Raw genomic sequence first — 19,291 nt, 5'->3', positions numbered from 1 at the left:
GAATAAAGGAATGTCTTTACCTCTGCTCAAGCCATTCCCTCCACCTGGAATGCCTTCCCTCTCCCTCCTGCCATTCCGAATCCCACCTATCACTAAAGGCTCAACCCCAACCCCTTCTTCTCCAGGAAGCCCTCATTGATAAGTGGGGTCCTGGCAAGTGGCTTATTGCTCCTCACTTACTGTCCTGCCTAATCTTAGGTATACTGTAGGCTTTATGGCAGGTAGAGACTGTGGTGGAGACTAAAGGCAGATGAGAGCCACCAGCTTTATTGGGGTTAAGGGAGGGGAGGGGCCTCCACAGGCTCTGGACCAGGGCAGAGCTGCAGGGGGAGCCACCGGGATTCCATGTCACTTCTTCCACTCCTTCCTCTCATAGTCCCACCGGGAGGCCAGGCCTTGCACGGGGTTGCCCTTCATGTCCAGGATGCGCTGGAGCTGCTGGGCCTTCCACTCATCCGTCAGGGTGATGGGCTTCTTACGGAACACTGCAGGGAAGGAACCAGGTAGGACCCAGGGCATATGGGACCCTGCCAAGCCCACCCCCTCCCACTGAGTCAGGGTGTCCAGGCATGGGGTGGAGATGCCCTGCACTGAGGACCCCTCTCCACTCTCTCCATCCCCAACTAGACTCCCCACTAAAGCTGCACTCCAGGTTCTGTCCCCAGCTTCACCTTGGACTCACTGGGGGAACTGGGCGAGGTCCTTCCTCTTTCTCAGGCTCAGTTTCCTCATCTACTCTGGGACCCAAGGATAGGAGGAGCACTGGCTTGAAGTCTTTTTGGGTCCAAATCTCAGTTCCACCATTCCCTCACTGCGTTACCTTGAATAAATCACTTCATCTCTGAGCCCCAGTTTCCTAACCTGTCAAAAACAAATCCTGTCCACTAGGCTTGTGGAGACTGAATTTGTTAATATTTATAATGCAATTAGCAGAATGCGGGACAGATATTAAGCTCCTAATACATGATAGCTACCATAGCTTCCCTCGTAGCTCAGTTGGTAAAGAATCTGCCTGTAGTGCAGGAGACCTAGGTTCGATCCCTGGGTCATGAAGATCTCCTGGAGAAGGAAATGGCAACCCACTCCAGTATTCTTGCCTGGAGAGTCCCACAGACAGAGGAACCTGGCAGGCTACAGTCCATGGGGTCGCAAGAATCTGACACAACATAGCGACTAAACCACCACCACCATAGTTATAATTACTGAGTTTGTTCCAACTTATTGGGAAGCATCCAGCATGAAATAGTTTCTTATGCTTCCTCTCAAGAAGTAGAAGATGAGAGCGGCCAGTTTTATTGGGGTTAAGTAAGAGGGAAGCATAAGAAACCATCTTCTATATTGTTTAAGCTCTTGAATATTGGAGACTCTTTGTTACAGCAGCTGAAACAATATGTTGAAAAGTTCATGGCTAATAACAACAATTAGTAACAACACCGTTCATAACTGTGTGCCTGGCACTAGCCAACAGCTCTCTCATTAAATCCTCACAAGAACCCTGAGATGTAGGCACTATTATTCCCATTTTACGGATGAGGGAGTTGAGACCCAGAGAGGCAGAGTCCCTACATTCCAACCCAGGCAGCCATGCTCTGCCCTTTACCCTACATCACTCTGGAGGACTTTTCAAAAACTCTTCAGATGAGTACTAGCTTAGTTCACTTATCAAAACTTGGCTGATGGTTATGACCACAAGGGCATGGCTGAGGACTGTGGCTGGGTGAGGCACTGCCACTCACCATAGACCCGCTGCCACCAAATCAGCAGACCTGTGAATCCACAGAAGAAAAAGACACAGCCCATCACTGTCTTCCACTCGTTGGAGCGTCGGTTCATCTCTGCGAAGGTCTGATGGAACTGGAGCCGGTACACTGGAGGCAGGTGGGCGGGGGGCGGGGGAGGTGCCTCAGATACATCCAATTCTTGGGCCAACTCTTGGCCTTGGGGACTTCCAGCCACCCCCTCCCTGCAGCAGAAGCTGTCCATTCAGCAAATTCCTACTGAGCATCTACTGTGTGCAAAGCATGGCTAGGAGCTGATGATGAGGCTCGAAGCTCCCGGGGGCACTTCTGGTGGGCAGCACTTGGTGTCACACATCCTTCCTGCTTCCGAGAGCCAGACCCCTGCTCTCCCATCCAACTCACCTGCCTCTTTCTGCTCCATCCCCCCAACACCACTCAGTGAAGCCCAGGACTCTCCATGCTCTCCAGCTCCCATATCCTTCCCCATGCTGTTTCCACTGCCTGGCAGCCCCTCCCCTTCACCATCCAAGGCCAGCTGGAACAACCCTTCTTGGGAAAGCCTACCAGGATGCATCTCACTCTCTCCTTTGGGTTCTCACAGCCCCATGAACACACCTCACCCAGCAGCATATCCTCTATGACAGCTTTCTGGGTTTGCATTGGTTCCCCCACTGGACTGGGAGCACCCTAGGGGCAGGAACCCTCCCCATGATTCACTTCTGTGTCCCCAGCATCACCTAGCATCAGGCTGTGCTCAAACAGTTGTGTGAATTAAAAACTGAATGAACAAAAGAATGAATTTCACCACTCAGGTATGCATTTGAGTATTTGGGTGAGGGGGTTCTAGCTGTCTTGGCCAGGGTTTCTCCCTGTCGGCTGCTCCCTAACAGGTCAGGCCCTTCTTTGCAAAATCACTCCCATCCCCACCCTGAGACCTACGGGCCACCTTCTCAGCGTGGCTCAGCTGGGTCCAGCTGCCCTTCTCCTTCTCCTTGAGGGCCCGCTGCTCAGCGTTGAGTTCCATGCAGAAGGGCTCCTCGGGCATGGGGTAGGAGCGCTGGGCATGGTAGTTAGTGTAGGGGGGCATCTTCTCCTTGCCGTGGGCTGTGGGCACAGGGAGGAGCTGAGATGAGGCTGCCCCTGAGACATCCCAGCACCAACCGTAAGATTAACAAAGAGGGTAGCACTTATTGCCGGAGAAGGCAACGGCACCCCACTCCAGGACTCTTGCCTGGAAAATCCCATGGGCTGAGGAGCCTGGTGGGCTGCAGTCCATGGGGTCGTTGAGGGTTGGACACGACTAAGCGACTTCACTTTCACTTTTCACTTTCATGCCTTGGAGAAGGAAATGGCAACCCACTCCAGTGTTCTTGCCTGGAGAATCCCAGGGATGGGGGAGCCTGGTGGGCTGCTGTCTATGGGGTCGCACAGAGTCGGACAGGACTGAAGCGACTTAGCAGCAGCAGCAGCAGCACTTATTGAGCACTTAAACTGTGTGCCAGGAACCATGCCAAGGCCTTTGGGCGGGTTGACTCTGGCTTGGCATGGCTCTGAGACAGTGATATTAGTCTCATCTTACAGAGGAAGAAACTGAGTAGCTAAGGGACTTACTGAAGTTTGCAGAGCAAGAGGGAGCTGGGCCAGGATGGCAGTTCAGCCCCTCTGGCTCCAGACCCTGTGTCCTCTGGGAAGATCTGGGGTGGGGATGGCACATCAGGTGAAGGCAATGGGCGGGGAAAGGCTCGAAGAGATGAACCTGGGATGGCAGTTGGGAAACTGCTCCGCAAACTGGAAAGTACTAGACCTCTGCCCTTAATGAGTGGTCACGGGCATGGCTTTGGAGTTGTGAGACCCCAGGTCCACCCTGCCCCAGCTCCGACAAGCCTGCTTTACCTCACTGTGTTCCACGTCCTCACCTGGAAAGTGGGGATAGTAAGTAATCCTATCTCACACTGTTGTGGAAGCTTCAAGATCATGCCCGGGGCCCGAAACACAAAAGTTACACTGATAGAGGTTGGTTTCACGTCTCACTTCCATGCCTGGAAGCTCTCCCTGATAGCCTAGTCCTCAAGGGCTCCGTGTGAGTGTCCAGAACAAGGCTGGGCCCTAGAAGAGTCTCAGGAAAGCTTCTTCTGTTTACTGTCACCTGGGATGCCCTCCAGGAGGGCATTGGTACCACCTTGCCCAGAGAGCATGGGAACTGCTTTGGGAAAAAGAGTCCCAGGTCTAGGACCGTTTGATCATCTGAAAAAAGGAGATAACAGCACAGTGTCCACTTCACGTGGCTGCTATGAAATCCAAATGTGTTAATCTGTGCAAAACATCGATCCCAGCTCAGGGCACACAGTAAGGGCTCAATAAATGTTATCTGTTATTCTCCAGAGGATCAAGAAGGCCCGTCTAAAAAAAAGAAGGCCCGTCTATCTGGCTCAAGTCTCCCCTTCTTTAGGCCTCTTTCTTCCAACTGGCTTGGACACAAAGGTCTGGAAGGTTCTGTCAGCACCCTCTGCCTCCAGACACAATGGCCTTAGGAACCTGAGGTACAGGCGTCAGGCCCTGAGAACACTTCGGGGGAGGGGGCTGCTGTCTATATCCTGGATGAACGTGGCCCCCCACCAAGGACCAGGATTATGGGAAATGGTTCAGGACAGGCCCAGAGCAGCATGGAAGGGAGCGGGAGCAGCCTGCACACAGGACCCCTGCCCCAAGCCCCGGAGCTAGGCAAGGGAGGACATGTCCACGTCTTACCGGTGCTTCCTGGGCTGTGGATCCCTCGAATTCCAAGGCCCCCTTGCCTCAGGGTCAAGCTCCAGGCAGCTCTGAAGGTCATCTGGGACGTGGTTTGGGGTGAGTCTTGCCCCCACACTGCCCTCTGCCCTTCCCCTCAGGACCAGACAGAGACACAGGGTTTACACAGGTGTGGTGACTGGGAAAGGCATGGTCTCCAGGATATCAAGGTCATCTCCAGCCCCTGCCCCCTTCTAAGTTTGTATGATGGGGGGTTGATGGGGCTTCTAGACATTGGGATCCCCCTCCTGGGGCCTCAGTTTGTCATCTGAGAAGTGGGACGAGGCCTAACTCTTGAATCAGGGCCTGAACAGTTTGGATCTGGGAGCCTCAGTTCTAGTTCCAGCCTCAGCTCACAGTGGGTGGCTAGCTTAGACAAGCTCTCTCAGCTGTTTGCCCCCCAGAGGAAACAGGGTGGGAGTCCAGGTCGGGAGGGAGCAGTTCCTGGGATAACTGTCTTGCTACAGGGCCATCTGCCAAGATCTCCTGCAGATGGCTTGCCCTCCCCCTCTCCTCCCGCTGTAATTGGTTGCCTACGTGCCTGGAAAGCCTGCTCTGCTGGACCTGGTGGGAGAGAGGGACAGGCGAACCCAACCCCCCCATCCCCAGGGAAAATCAGCATTTGGCAATCTGGGGTGGCAGGGGGTGAGGGGGCTGTGAGGAGGAGATTCAGAGGGGGATAAAGACCAACTTGGTCAGAGATAGGAAGAGGGGGCACACATCTGGGGAGAAGAAGAGGGTACCCCACTTCTGGAAACTGAAAGGACCCCTACATCTAGAGAGAGAGAGAAGGGCACCCAATAATTAGATAGAAGGTAGGGTGTACCATATGTGGAAAGTGGACAGACACCCCACATTTGGAAAGGAAAGGGTCCCCATCAGTGATAAGTGGGTGACAGAGCCCCACCTGTGGGGAGAGGGAAGGAGTAATCTACATTTGAGGAAAGAGATAGTGTCCCATATGTGGACAGAGGAAAATTCCCCTCACCCTTGAGCTGCCAGTAGCCCTCAGCCCCCAGATCATCCTCCACAGCAGTGACCCCACAGGTCCTGACGGGGTGATGAAAGCCAGATTCCCAGCCGCATCCCCCACTGGCCGGTGTTTGGGCAGCTGAGGCTGTCCCCAGCCACTCACTCACCTTGCGGCTTGGAGAGAGCCAGAACGCGACCCAGGTCTGCAGAGCAAGCAACAGAGAACAGGCTGCAGAGGGACTGGATCGCTGGCGCCTGCCCGGGGCCCGCCCCACAGCCTTCCCCAGGGCCGCCCCTGCGTGGGAACGTCCTGCCTGTGAGCGCCCAGCCCGCGTCCCTGGGGGCTCCCACCCACAGCCTGGGGAGAGGGATTGCACAGTGACATTGACACCATGCCTCAATTTCCCTGCCCATCCGGGTCTGGCCTCTGGAGACCACCAGCTGATAGAGCCCTGGGTCCAGGCAACTATGTGTCCTGGACTGGCCCAGCCCTCTGAGCTGGTTGTCCCAGGAACTGGATCTTCTTGCCTTCACACTTCTGCTCACTGCTGTTTCTTCTACCTGGAATACTCTCAGAGGGCTTTTGAGGACCCAAGTCTTGCCAGCTTTCGAGCGCAGACCCAATGCTTCCTGCTGCAGGAAGCTACAAGGATAGAATTTGGGGATGGCCTGTGGTATACCACCTGGCATTCATGCCCCCAATCACAATGACAAGTGAAAATGCCTCCCTCTGGGGTTCAGCTCTTAGCTGTGTGACCTTTAACAAATGGCTAAACCTCCCTGAGTCTCTTTGTGTAAAGATTAAATATGTCAATAGAAAAGCATCAGGCACATTTATTTCAGGACTGTTTATTAAGACCTGTTAGAGCTGGCATTATTGTCTATTGTTTAAACGTGTGAGGATTTAGAGATAAACAAAAGTGAACACAGTCCTTGCCATTACAGGGCTTACAATCTAGTTCCAAGTAGAGAGAGGCCTGGACAAAGACCCAAAGGCAGAAAAACACAGATGTGTTCATAGAATAGAGAGAGAACATCTTGGTCAGATTGTAATGGGTAAAGGAGAAAGTTGGAGAGAGACTAGAACACCAAGCAGGGCTTTGGAAGTCATGGTGTGGATCTCAGATTTTATTTTAAAGACGGGAGGCCAATAAAGGTAAAAGGGGGAATGATGTGGTTACTGGAGCAGAACATGAGTTCAGTAAATGTGGCTTGAGATTGTTAGAATACTGATGCTGGACTGATGGATGAAGGCTGTGAGTCCCTTCTGTGGCCTGGGGCCAAAGCTTTCTAGGTGTCCAAGCTCTGGTCCAGTGAGGTGTGTGGAGGACCCACCCATCAATCAGGGTTCCTGTAGCCCAGTGAGGCCATAGCGACCCACTCTATCCACTGCCTGGAAGAAGGGGCTTACTGCTCCGGAGGCAGATGAGCCTTGAAGAGAGAGATCCTCCAGTGGGCAGGATGCAGGCCCCCTCCATTCTGGGAGATGAGAAGGCAGTGTGGGAGTCTCCTGGATGTCTGCGACCCCAGTGCCCAGGATTGGCCCTGCTTACTCCTGGAGACTGCTGCTCCCCCTTCCCCTTGATCAAGGGGATTCCAGGGTTGAGAGAACCCCAAGAGGATCACCTCACCTCTTGGATGCTGTCAGGATGTCCTGAAGAGTAAGCCTAAGGACAGAAGAAGAGGGAAGACCCGCCTTCAGGCAGCCTGGGGAGGATACACTTGGTGTCTCATCAGAACTTTCCAGGCTGGTTGCACTGGAGTGAGTGGCTGATGTGTGAGTGGCAGCTCTATTGCTGCCTCAATGGCAACCAAGCAGCGCCATTTCTGAGCCTGTTTCCCCAGAGCTCACAAGCCTCCCAAGAGAAGTCATCTAGAGAACTTGACCCTCTGTTCTCCTCTACCATCTCCCACTCCTGCCTCTATGGGAACTCCAGTCTCCAGATGTGGGGTAATGTTGTGACAAAGAACATCTGTTTGGGAAGCTGGCCCCAGGGCTGAGGGTGATGGGGTGATGGCAGGCTCCAGGCGGCTCAAGGTTGACATAGGGCAGCAGGACCTTCTGGGGGGTGATGCCCAGCAGTGTCTCAAGGCCTGGAACCTGGGAATAGTCAGACTCTTCTGTAAAACAGATCTCTTGGAGGTGTCAGGGCCAGGGAGTAGGAGTCCTCCCTGGGAACCTTGGTGGGCACAAGGCGGGCTCCAGGTAGAGTATTACAGCCCACTCAGGGCAAGGGATCCTCTATGTAAATGCAGGCTGAGATTTCGGAAACAGCTGGAATGGGAGGTGAGAGGCTCTGCGGCTCCAACCCTCCCGGGGGGAGCCCATATTACAGAAAGGAACAGCTCTCACTCGATCAGATTCAGGGAGCCCCTGAGATTCTGCCCAAACACAAAGACCTGAGCCACGACCTCAGTATCCCATTGGTACGACCTTCTCCCCTCGCCCAATTCAGACTTCATGCAGGACCACCTTCATTCTCCCAGCTTGGAGGAGATACAGAAAAAGCACCCGAAGGCGAAAATAAGGAGGGCTGTTGTGTTGGACAAAGCGTCGCGGACTCGTATTCCCAGCCCCATTGGGAGCTCCTGGAGCCGATTGAAAATGGGGAGCCTGAGACGAGGAAGGGCGCGGGACGAGGCCAAGGACTGGGCGGGATATGGCGGGTAGCCGGAGCCTGAGAGTAGGAGTGGACCGGGTTTATCCTTAGGGGCGGGGACTGAGAATTAGAGGGGGGCCAGGGAAGAGCAGGGGCGGAGGCACTAGGTGGGTGGGGCCAGCTGGGTGGGGGAGGGGCCAGTGAACAGAGAGGCGTGGTCACGACAAAGAGCCTATCCCTCTCCTTCTCTCCAGCTGGAATGCCGGCTGACGTGCCAACTCCCAGCAGACACTGTAATTCAGGAACTCTGAGGCCTTCAGGGCCCCGGGCGGCTCCGGGCAGCAGCTCAGGCCCGGAGATCGTCGATCGAAGACCCGGAGATACACCAGGAAGCAGTCTAGACAGCGCTTCTGCAACTGTGGACAGGCGGGCCGGGTCTGAACCGACGCCGAACCAGGGCTACCACGGGGACAATCGCTAGTGGCGGGTTTCCTGGCCCTAGGAAAGACCCACGTGGTGCAATCGGAAGCAGGTGAACGCCCTTGGCTGGATTTCATTGGGACCGGTGGCCTGGAAGATCGAAACCTCCTTCCGGCAGGTCTGATGTCTCTGCACTACACCTGGTGCATGAAATACACGAAGCCCTATATGTTCAGCCGGAAGAGCAATTCCTCTCAGAGTTGCTGGGAAGATGTTTGAGGCCGACCCCAAGGGACCATGAGGTTGTCACTCATGGCCTCTTGGCCCCACCCACAAGCGGCCTTTATTCCAGGTCCCGCCATCTGTCTTGTCACTCACACTGCTCACCTACGCCCGTCGTCTCCTCCCTCCTTCCTCGTCCTGGAGCTGCCAGTCATCCTTCCCCAGTCCCTCGAGCAGTCTTCGGGCCCGCTCTTCTGGACTCTACCTCGTAGGCTAGCATTCCACCAAACGACGCCCTGTCCCACCCGCGTCATTTATCCCTGGCGGTGCCCGGCTCGCCTAGCTTAGCCCGTCCGCCGACCCCGCCCCTACCCTGAGGCTCGTCCTCAATCGCTCAGCCCGGGACACCCCCTTGCCCAGTCCGTCATTCTGGCACTGCCTTCCCAAGACTCGATAAACCCTCGCCCTGGCTCCTGCCTGGTTCTTTCGGTCATTTGTGGTACCGCCCCCTCCCTAGCCCTTCCCTCACTGCAGTCTCCTCAGCACGCGCCAGCCACGCCCCTACCCTGTCAGTCACTCAAACCCCGCCCCTCAATGCCCCTCCTCCTTCCCCTAGATCCGCCCCCGAGGCCCTGCCACGTCTGCCACTCCCCTCCAGTGCGCGCCCGCTCGCGCTGACTGTCCCACCGGCTCACCCCGTTGATCCCCGAGGCCCCGCCCCCTCCAGCCTACTCAGGTCCTTCCCCCAACCAGGTGGTCCTTGAGGTGCAAGCTGGAGACCCCACGTTGCAGGCGATCGCAGAAGCAGAGTAGGTGAACGCGTTTCCCTATCCCGGCACCGAGGCCCTCACACTCTGACCGCAGGAAGGGCATCCGAACTCGCCTTGAGCCAGGAGATGGGGCGCGGGGGTGGGGTTTAGTCAGAACTTGCTGCATTGGAATCCCGGGGCCTAGGGTCCTGAGTCCTCATCACCACCACCTGTGAGCTGGGCAGGTGTATACAAACGACATGCAAAGGACCCTGTGGTTAATATTAGGGGCGGTGAAACTGAGCGCTTGGGAGGCCCACTTCTGGGCTTCTAGTCTCAGATCCATTCTCTGCTGGTTTCAGCCCCTCTTCCTGACTGCCTCCATGGCCTTGGTTTCCATATTTCTGTAATGCCAATCACACCCAAGCTCTGCTTGGGGACCAGGAGGGTGAATGCGATGGTCTAAGTGGGAGCTTCTCTGAGAGGCACCCATGGCAGTGACAAATATAAACAGCATACTAAAAAGCAGATATTACTTTGCCAACAAAAGTCTGTATAGTCAAAGGTATGGTTTTCCAGTAGTCATGTATGGATGTGAGAGCTGGACCATAAAGAAAGCTGAGATGCTTTTGAACTGTGGTGTTGGAGGAGACTCTTGAGGGTCCCTTGGACTGCAAGGAGATCAAACCAGTAAATCCTAAAGGAAACCAGTCCTGAATATTCTTTGAAAGGACAGATGCTGAATCTGAAACGCCAATAACTTAGGCCACTTGATGCGAAGAACTGACTCACTGGGAAAGTTCCTGATGATGGGAAAGATTGAAGGCAGGAAGAGAAAGGGACAACAGAGGATGTGATGGTTGGATGGCATCACCGACTCGATGGACATGAGTTTGAGCAAGCTCTGGGAGTTGCTGATGGATAGGACAGCCTGGCAAGCTGCAGTCCATGGGGTCACAAAGAGTCAGACATGATGGGTGGCTGAACTGAACTGAAAGCAGGGCTTCTCTGAGAGGCACCCATGGCTGTGACATATAAGCCAAGCTCTGGATGGAGCTATGGGCAGTGTGGACATTGGCTTGAGGTCCAGCCCAGTGCTCTGCTCTGACCATCAGAGAACAGTCCAACTTGGCAAAGGGCTGCAGCAGTGGGATCCTGGTGGTGCAGGGCGTCAAATCAACTCCAGGGTAGGCATTGGTCCCTTCAGATCCCAGTGGATCTGGGACCCACACTAACGTGGGCTCCACACTAACGTGGAATGGCCTTCAGCTTCTGTTCCTGATCTTCCAGGGCCAAAAGGAGGGTGCACAGGTCAGGCCGTAAGGGCCCCTGGCCATGTCCTGAACTCAAACTCACCAGTCTCACGGTCATGGGAATAAGCCCCCTCGTGTGGGCCGGCCTTTGTGGGGACAGCCTCTTGGCATCCTTTAACCTCCATTACCACCCACTGGCCTTCCAGTAATCTCCTTAACCTGATATTTAAGGTTCCCTCTGCCAAACTCCACAAATGGAGCCTCCTCATCAACTTCTCCTCCTCTCCCTTCACACTCCAGGCATGCTGGCCTTCAGTTCTCGGAACACACTCCACTCTTGCCCACGGCAGGGCCTTTGTAACCGTGCCTCCCTCTGCCGAAATGCTCCTCTCAAGAACAAGACTCATTTATTCCCACGTGCCTGTTTCCACGCAGGAAGGCCTTACTGGAGCAACACATCTCACTTCTCACCCGCAGACTTAGACTATGGCCTACAAACAAGCGTCTCGATTATTGTGGCTTTAACAGTATCTCCAATGCCACATGCTCTCTTTAAAATGTGACCTGGACCCTCTTGCCATCAAATGGTGGCATCTGTGTCCCCATCCCCTGAAGCTGAATGCACCTTTTTGACAGCCTTAAACATAGGACATGGTAAAAGTGATGCTGTGTGACTTCCAAAGCTGGATCATAAGATGCCATGGACTCTCTCAGGATACTCTGTCTTAAAACCTAGCCACCATGCCATGAGGAAGCCAAATTAACCCATGTGGAGAGAACATAGGGAGAAGTCATATGTCGGTGCTGAGGTGCCAGCCTACAGCCTTCTAGCCATGTACATTTTCCGACAATCCCAGTCCCTAGCCACCAAGTCCCGTTCAGCCATTGCGTCTTCCCAGCTAAGGTCCCAGACATTATGGGACACCTCTGCTGTGACCTTTCTGAATTCCTGACCCACAGAATCCATTAACGTCAGACAGCTGTTTTACACACTGTTTTCAGGTGGCTTGTCATGCAACAGTAGTAACTGGAACCGTAACCAAGTGATATTTGGAATCAATATTTGCTGTTCAGTCTCTAAGTCGTGTCTGACTCTTTGCGACCCCATGGACTGTAGCGCACCAGGCTCCTCTGTCCAGGGGATTTCCCAGGCAAGAATACTGGAGTAGATTGCCATTCCCTTCTCCAGGGGATCTTCCAGACCCAGGGATCGAACCCGGATCTCCTGCATTGCAGGCAGATTCTTTAACTGTGTGAGCGACCACGGTTTCTTGAATCTGTAAATTTAAGTTTTTCACCAAATTTGAGAAGTTTTAAGGCATCTTTAAAATTTTTTTTTTGCATCTTTAAGGGTACAGAAATGACATGCATATTAAATCTTTTGATATTTCCCCACATGTCCGTAAGTCTGTTCAGTTTTTAAAATATTCACTCCTCTTTAGATTGGACCACTTCTGTTGATCTAGCTTCAGGTTTACTGAGTCTTTGCTTTGTCATCTCTCTTTACTATTGAGACTATCTTGTGCATTTTTAAGATCTGAGATATTGTATTTCTTACATTTTAAAATTGTCATTTGGTCATTTGATCCTTTTGGGGGTTTTTTAGTATAATTCAATGATTCTTTTGAAAATCGTTTTGTTAAGGTATAATTGACATACAGAAAGCTACAGATATTTAGTGTATACGATTTGATGAGTTTGAAGGTAAGTATGCACCCCTGAAACCTTCACCACAGTAATCAAGGCCATAAATTTATCCATCACCTCCAAAAGTTTCCTCCTGCCCTCCCCCCCCAAAATATTGATTTCCTCATTGTGGTAAGAGCGATTAACATAAGATCTACCCTTTCAGCAAGTTTTTAAGTATACAAAACAACATTAACTACAGGTCCTGTGCTGTACAGCTCTCCAGAACTTGTTGGTCTTGTGTTATGGAGGCTTTGTACCTTTGACCAACACCGTCTGTTTTTTGGTCTTTTTAAATGTTTTTTATTTCTCTGCTGAGAATGTTTGTTTTCCCATTCATTCTAAAGTATCCATTTTCCCTTCACAGTGTGCTCTTATAATAGCTGCTTTGAAGTCTCTGTCTGACAATCCCAACATCTGGGTCTTTTCATGGTTGGAATCTACTGATTGTCTTTTGCTTTGAGAATTGGTTGGATGTGCCTTACTTTGTATTGTATCCTGAACATTTTCAATATTATGAGACTCTAGATACTGGTAAAAGGCTCTGGATTTTTTTTTTTTTTTTTTTTTTAGTAGTACGCAAAATCGGATAGGTTCGGACTACGTGTTCTTTATCACCTTCTACTGGCAGTGATTCTAATATCAATTTTACTTTCAAAGCTTTCCTATGTGGTTTGGTTCTGCCTGATGTAAAGGTTAGTCTGGGACTTGGGCAATGGTTTACATGGTGTCAATACTCAAAAGATTTTCTCACTCTTCTTAGGGTGTCTTCCACATAGGCTCAGCTTGGGGTTGAGCCCAGGACTTGTGCTGGTTCAACATAGAATTGGAGGATTTCCTTTATCCATTCTCTCGTCACCAGGATTATATGTACATTCTCTGGCTCCACAGACCTGTTTTTCTGGTCCTCTGGTCAGAAATATGAAGTTCTCTCAGAATGCTAACCACCAGCACTGTCATACAATTCCTCACCGCTGGGCTTACCTTCGGAGCAAAGCACCAAAAAACCAAAAGACAAAAAAAATGAAGATTTGCCCCACACTATTTACACTCAGCGGTTCTTTTCCAAGTTCTTTTCTCCAGAGGGTGGGTTTTCTCAGACTTTTCTCTCAAAGGCATTGGAACTGTAAAGCAGACTGGGGCTGCCCTGAGCAGGGCTAGTTGAGAGCGATGATTAAACAAAAGTAATAACAAGGAGTTTCATTACACCCTCCAGCTTCTGGAGGCCCATTTTTCCTCTTCTCTGACCAGAGTGCTGGGCTTCTCTGTGGGAGTGTGTGCTGCCTGTATCAGATGTGGGGTTTTCTGATTTAAAGTATCCTGGGTCTAAGCAAGAAGATACAGGAAAAAAATTTACCAGGAAACTCACCTGGTAGTGAGTTTTCACTCACCTGCTTTGTGGGTTATTCTTCGGATTTTGACTTTTCACTCCAATCTGCTTTTATTTACTTTACCATGTTCTCTTAAGTAGTTGCTTTTTTAAAAATTTGTCCAAAAAAAAAAAAAAGAAAAAAAATTTGTCCAGAGTTTTTAGTTGTAACCAGTGGGAGAGATGGGCTGTAGGAGGCTTATTTTAGCTTAGCCTTCATTCTCCCTCTTTATTTTAAGGTGTTTTTTTTCCCCTTCCTTTTGAGGTAATTTTAGACTTACAGAAGTTGCAAAAATAGTACAGAGTTCCCGTATGTCCTTCTCCCAGCTTTCCCTTTTGTCAACGTCTTACATAATGATAGAACCCTTATCAGAACTAAGAAATTAACCTCGGTTCATTACTATTAACTAAAGTTATAACAACAGAAGTCATTTAGGTTTCATCCGTTTGCCTGTTAATGTCCTTTTTCTGTCCTGGAATTCAGTGCAGGAAGAATCCCATTCAATTGTCGTGTCTCCTTAGTCCCCTCTGTGATCTGTGACAGTTCCTCCTCCCTTCCATCTCTTTTATGGTCTTAACACATCTGAAGAGTACTAGCCAGCTCTTTTATAGAATGTCCATCAGCGTGGGCTTCTCTGAGGTTTTCTCATGATCATATTGAGGTTATGCATTTTCAGGGGGGAAACACCAGAGAACTGACATATGCTTTCCTCTATGCACTGCCCTCCCCCAGGACTTCATGAGGTTGATATGTTTAACTGGTAATGTCACCTTGACCACTGTCTAGGGTAGTATCTGTTGGATTGATACTAAAATTAATATTTTACTCTTTGTAATTGTTAAATACATTAAGGGAGATACTCTGAAACTGTGAAAATATCCCATTTCTGCTTAAATTTGACCCATTAAATTTAGCATCCTTCAGTGGATCATTAGGGCTTCCCTTGTGGCTCAGATGGTAAAGAATCTGCTTACGTTACAGTCAGTACTTTAAGAAATTATAGTCATGATGATGACGGTGATGAAGTGGATCCCAGAAGAGTACTTGCCAGTCATGTACCTGGAACCCGCTTTTCCTCTTGGAATCCCAGCTTTCTTCTTCATAAAGTGAGATGATTATGAATCTGACCTCACTGGATTGTGGAGGCGTTGAAATGAGATCCTGGCAGCAAAACAGCCAGCTGAGGTGTCTTGGGATGGGGCTGACATCAGAGGACTGAACTGTGGGAGAGAGGGCTGTGAGTGCTCCTTGGGAGATGACAATATAGAGCAAGGAGGTGCTCTGCAGGCACGGGGCGGGAATGATCCTAAGAGAAATTCCTGGAATTGTCTGTGATCAATAAGCAGTTGAGGGTACTTGTTTCTGTAGGTCAGGTAGACAGCCTGAGGAGAGTTCCCAAACTGGACCAATTTCGGGAGGAGGTGACTTCAGATGAAGGAGGCTTGGAAGATATATTGGAAGGAACTTACGCAAAGTGCAGAGGCTGGACCATAGAAGAGAGGTCAAGGTGGGTGAGCACTTAATGGAGAGGCCCTGATGCCCTAGTGGGCTTTGGTGACCAAAGCAACTCTCAGTACCCCCTTCCAGAGCTAGGAAGTGGGCTGCCAGGGGATGGTAGGAGCTTGGGTACCCCCTTCCCAATGCCAAGATATCCGTAGGATTGTCCCCAAAACCCCAGCCAGCAGGGTGAATGGAGCTCGAGCTGAGTGTACTGTGCATACATCTATTCATCCATGCTGTCATTTATTCAACAAGTATTTACTGAGCACCACTCTTTGCCAGGCTTTGTGCTGGACAATGGTCACACAGCAGAGAACAAAGCAGCCCATGGAACACCCATCCTAGAGAAAGGAGACACAATAAACAAGGAAACAAACACACAAGATTGCTCTGGTTTTATATTGTTTGGTAACAAATACTCCAAAACTTTGTGACTTAAAAACAATAGCCATTTTCTTACCTCTCACAGATTCTGTGGATCAGGAATTAAGCCACGACTTGGCTTGGCAACTGGGCAATTCTTCTGCTCCCTGTGGCATCATCAGTGGTCACTCAGTGGGACTCAGCTGACCGACAGATTAGTCCAGAGGATCCAAGACAGCTTCACACAGACCTGAATGACTGGCTGAGCTCAGCTAGAAGTGTCTTCAGGAGTACCTGCGCATGGCCTTGCCAGCTGGCCAGTCTCACGGCAGGCTTACCTGGCGGCTGCTCCCTCCAGAGTGAGCGCTGCAGGAGAACCAGACAGAAGCTGGCCTTTCGTGACATAGCCGCTGAAGCTATGTAGCATTACTTCCTATAAAATGTTGGTCGAAACAGCCACAGCATCCCATCTGGAGTCACAGGGAGGGGACAGAGACCCACCTTTCGATGGAAGGAATAACAGTGACCATTTAAAAAAAATGCCACAAGGATAAGTTGTTCTCAGTGCAACAAGTCCAGAGAGGTTCAGCAACTTTCCCCAAGGACAGTTACGGATATGAACGGTGCTAGGAAGGAAACAAAAAACAGGGTGAAAGGCAGAGAATGAAAGGAGATGGTGGGAAACCAGGACCTGCTGTATAGCAGAGGGAACTATATTCAGTATCCTGTGATAAACCATATGGAAAAGGATATTAAAAAATGAATGTACATATGTGTGTGACTCAGTCACTTTGCTGTACAACCGATACTGGCACAACTTTGTAAATCAACTGTACTTCAATTAAAAAAAAAAAAAAAAAGGAGATGGTGGAAATTCCCTGGCAGTCCGATGATCAGGGCGCTGTACTTCCACTGCCAAGGGCCCGGCGGGTTCAGTCTCTGGTCAGGGAACAAAGATCCTGTAAGTGGAGCGGCCAAAAAACAGAAAGAAAGGAAGGAGGTGGTATGGTCAGGGAAGAAACGTCCTCTGAGGGACGTTTGGGCTGAGGCCTGAGTAACAAGAAGGCTTATTTGCAGGGCACAGAATTACAGGCAGCAGGCAAGCACATGCAAAGGCCTCCTAGATGGGGAAGAGTAACTGGAAGGTTACCAAGGTGACAGGGTGACCGTGAGGCGAGTGCAGGTGAGTAGCAGGGTGGATGCAGACAGGAGCCAGGCCTCACTGTGCCTTACGAGCCGTGGTACCAGGTTAGGATCTTATTTTAAGAGCAACTGGAAGGCACAGGAGACTTTTAAGCAGGGAAGTAATGTGTTCTGCCTACACTTTAGAATGATGTCTCTGCCTGCCATGTGGAGAATGGGTTTGGAGTTGGGGGCACAATGCTAGAAGCAGCGAAACCGATGAAGAGGTTACTGCAATGTCCAGGTGACAGATGATGGAAACCAGGGGGATGGGCAGAAGCGCAGGGATTGGGGATACATTCAGGAGTTAGAACTGGCAGTGCTTGGACATGGAGTAAATGTGTATATGTGTGTGTATCTGTGGAACAGTTTTCAAGGAGTATCCTTGTCTCTACTTTGTCCAGAATTCTAAAACCAGGCCAGAGGACAATTTTAAAGGTAAATGAATTTTGCTAATCCTCAAAATGGGAAGGAAATATGTTCTCCTCGCCCACGCCCAAAATTACTTCCTAAGTTGTGATCTTAGCCTGAGAGACCAAGGTCGGGGACTCTGGGCAAGTCACTTAAGGTCTCTGGGTTTTCCTTTTCTTATCTCTTACAGTGAGTGTGTTGGGTTAAGTGATAAGTAAGGGACCTCCAGGTCTGGACTCCTCTATTTAATCAGAATAGACTCCAGTCCAACCTAGCAGCATTTAAACTACACGCCCCGTGATGCAGCCATCTCACTGCTCCACACACAGCTTCCCTGGGAGACATGCACAAGGGCACTCAGAACAGTCCTGCTGATAACAGCAAAAACCATGAACCAACCCACAGGTCCATCAGTAGGGGACTGGGTACATAAGTCACATTACAGAGCACTGTATGCAGCGAGAAATGAGTGACCTCAGACCACACATCACTGTGGATGGCGCTAATGAAATTTATGTTACCTGCGAAAAGCAAGTGCAGAAAACTGCACACAGTATGATCCCATGCATTTATTTTTTAGTATGATTCTATTTATATAAAATACAAATGATTAAATAACACAAAGTTCTGAATAGTGATAACATCTTACAAGGAGAGGGGGGATTCTACTCAGAAGGGCACGGAAAGATTTAATATTCTATTTCTTACGCAGGGTGGCTGGTACCTGTGTTTACTATTGTCTTTAAACTGTATGCATTTGTGATATGTACCCTTTTGTGTGTAAAATACATTTTGCAATTTTTTTAAAGGTCAAAAATTTGCCTAAAATCTCCTCCTCTTGTGGACGAGGTCACGAGGCTCGGAGGGGGCTGTCATACAGCAAACGAAGATGAGACAATAGGGGAAAGAGTAGCTAAGGCCCTGATCAGAGCAGGAGCTGAGGGTGGTGATTTTTTTGATTCATCGCTGTATACACATATACAGACATACAGTCACGTACCAGATACAGAAATAACTCATCCAGGACACTCAGGGTCTTCCCTGGTGGCTCAGAAAGTAAAGAATCTGCCTGTAATACAGGACAACCACGTTGAATCCCTGGGTCGGGAAGATTCCCTTAAGAAGGAAATGGCAACCCACTCCAGTATTCTTTCCTGGAGAATCCCATGGACAGAGGAGCCTGGTGGGTTACAGCCCATGGGATCTGAGTCGGACACAGCTGAGAGACTTTTAAGACACTCACAGCCCTGGGTGCAGTTCCCAGACAGTCCACTAGAGGCCGCAAAGGCACCAGCCTTCGCCGCCCTCAGGAATAAGGCCTGATTTCTCGCGGGCGCTAGCGCAGTTCCAAATCTCCCGGAAGGGGGCGCCAGTGGTCCGAGGAAGGCTGGAGATCGGCAGGGCGCCCAGGTTCGCTGTGCACAGAGTGAACTCAGCTGCACTGGAGCGCACTGATCCACAAAGCTCTTCCCTGCCGCTCAGAGCTGGGGCGTCTCATGCTGAAAAAACGAACAGCTGAGTATATATGATTCTGCACCCCTTCCAGCAGCCCTATCTTCAAGCTTGAATCTTATACAGGGGAGACTAAGTGTCAAGGGGCCTAGACCTTTGCAATCTAGGCACATATTGCACATTTTACAAAAATAGTGGCTCAGACCATAGTCTACCAGCTATGCAGGAGACCTGGGTTCAATCCCTGGGTCAGGAAGATCCCTAGAGAAGGGAATGGCTACCCATTCCAGTATTCTTACCTGGAGAACTCCATGACCAGAGAAGCCTGGACAGAGAAGTCCAAGAAGTCCATGGGGTGTCAAGAGTCTGAAACAATTGAGCAACTAATACTTACACTTTTTCACACACACACACACACACACACACGAAACCACCTCATTGCTGGAGATCTTTGGCTTGAAGTTTAAGCTTAAATTTTTTCAGGGTAAATCCACCTCTGATTATGCTTATGCATATTTATTTACTGTCTGTCTTCTTCTACTAGGAATGTATGTTTCAAGAGGGCACGGATTTTTATTTAAATTC

The 19,291-nt window shown here is 50.4% G+C and overlaps 1 protein-coding gene across 3 annotated transcripts; it reads right to left on the bottom strand.

Annotated features, from left to right (window-relative positions):
- Window positions 1-247: 247 nt before the first annotated feature.
- On the bottom strand, window positions 248-5,756 carry LOC133259561 (cytochrome c oxidase subunit 4 isoform 2, mitochondrial). Of its 3 annotated transcripts, none has more exons than XM_061437199.1 (5): window positions 5,666-5,756; window positions 4,488-4,622; window positions 2,679-2,843; window positions 1,737-1,766; window positions 248-485 (listed from the first exon to the last, which is right to left on the bottom strand). In XM_061437199.1, exons 2-5 carry the CDS (start codon window positions 4,567-4,569, stop codon window positions 349-351), a joined length of 414 nt encoding a protein of 137 aa, XP_061293183.1. In that variant the 5' UTR covers window positions 4,570-4,622; window positions 5,666-5,756; the 3' UTR covers window positions 248-348. The 3 variants fall into 3 exon arrangements, with proteins under 3 accessions (XP_061293183.1, XP_061293182.1, XP_061293185.1); XM_061437198.1 differs by having other exon boundaries at window positions 1,737-1,868; window positions 5,666-5,754; XM_061437201.1 differs by having other exon boundaries at window positions 1,737-1,868; window positions 4,488-4,569; window positions 5,666-5,743.
- Window positions 5,757-19,291: the final 13,535 nt, after the last annotated feature.

The sequence above is a fragment of the Bos javanicus genome, chromosome 13, assembly GCF_032452875.1.
Source record: "Bos javanicus breed banteng chromosome 13, ARS-OSU_banteng_1.0, whole genome shotgun sequence".
Taxonomy (NCBI): Eukaryota; Metazoa; Chordata; class Mammalia; order Artiodactyla; family Bovidae; genus Bos; species Bos javanicus.
The sequence above is the reverse complement of the archived record's forward strand: the minus strand, read 5'-3'. Positions and strand labels throughout refer to the sequence as shown.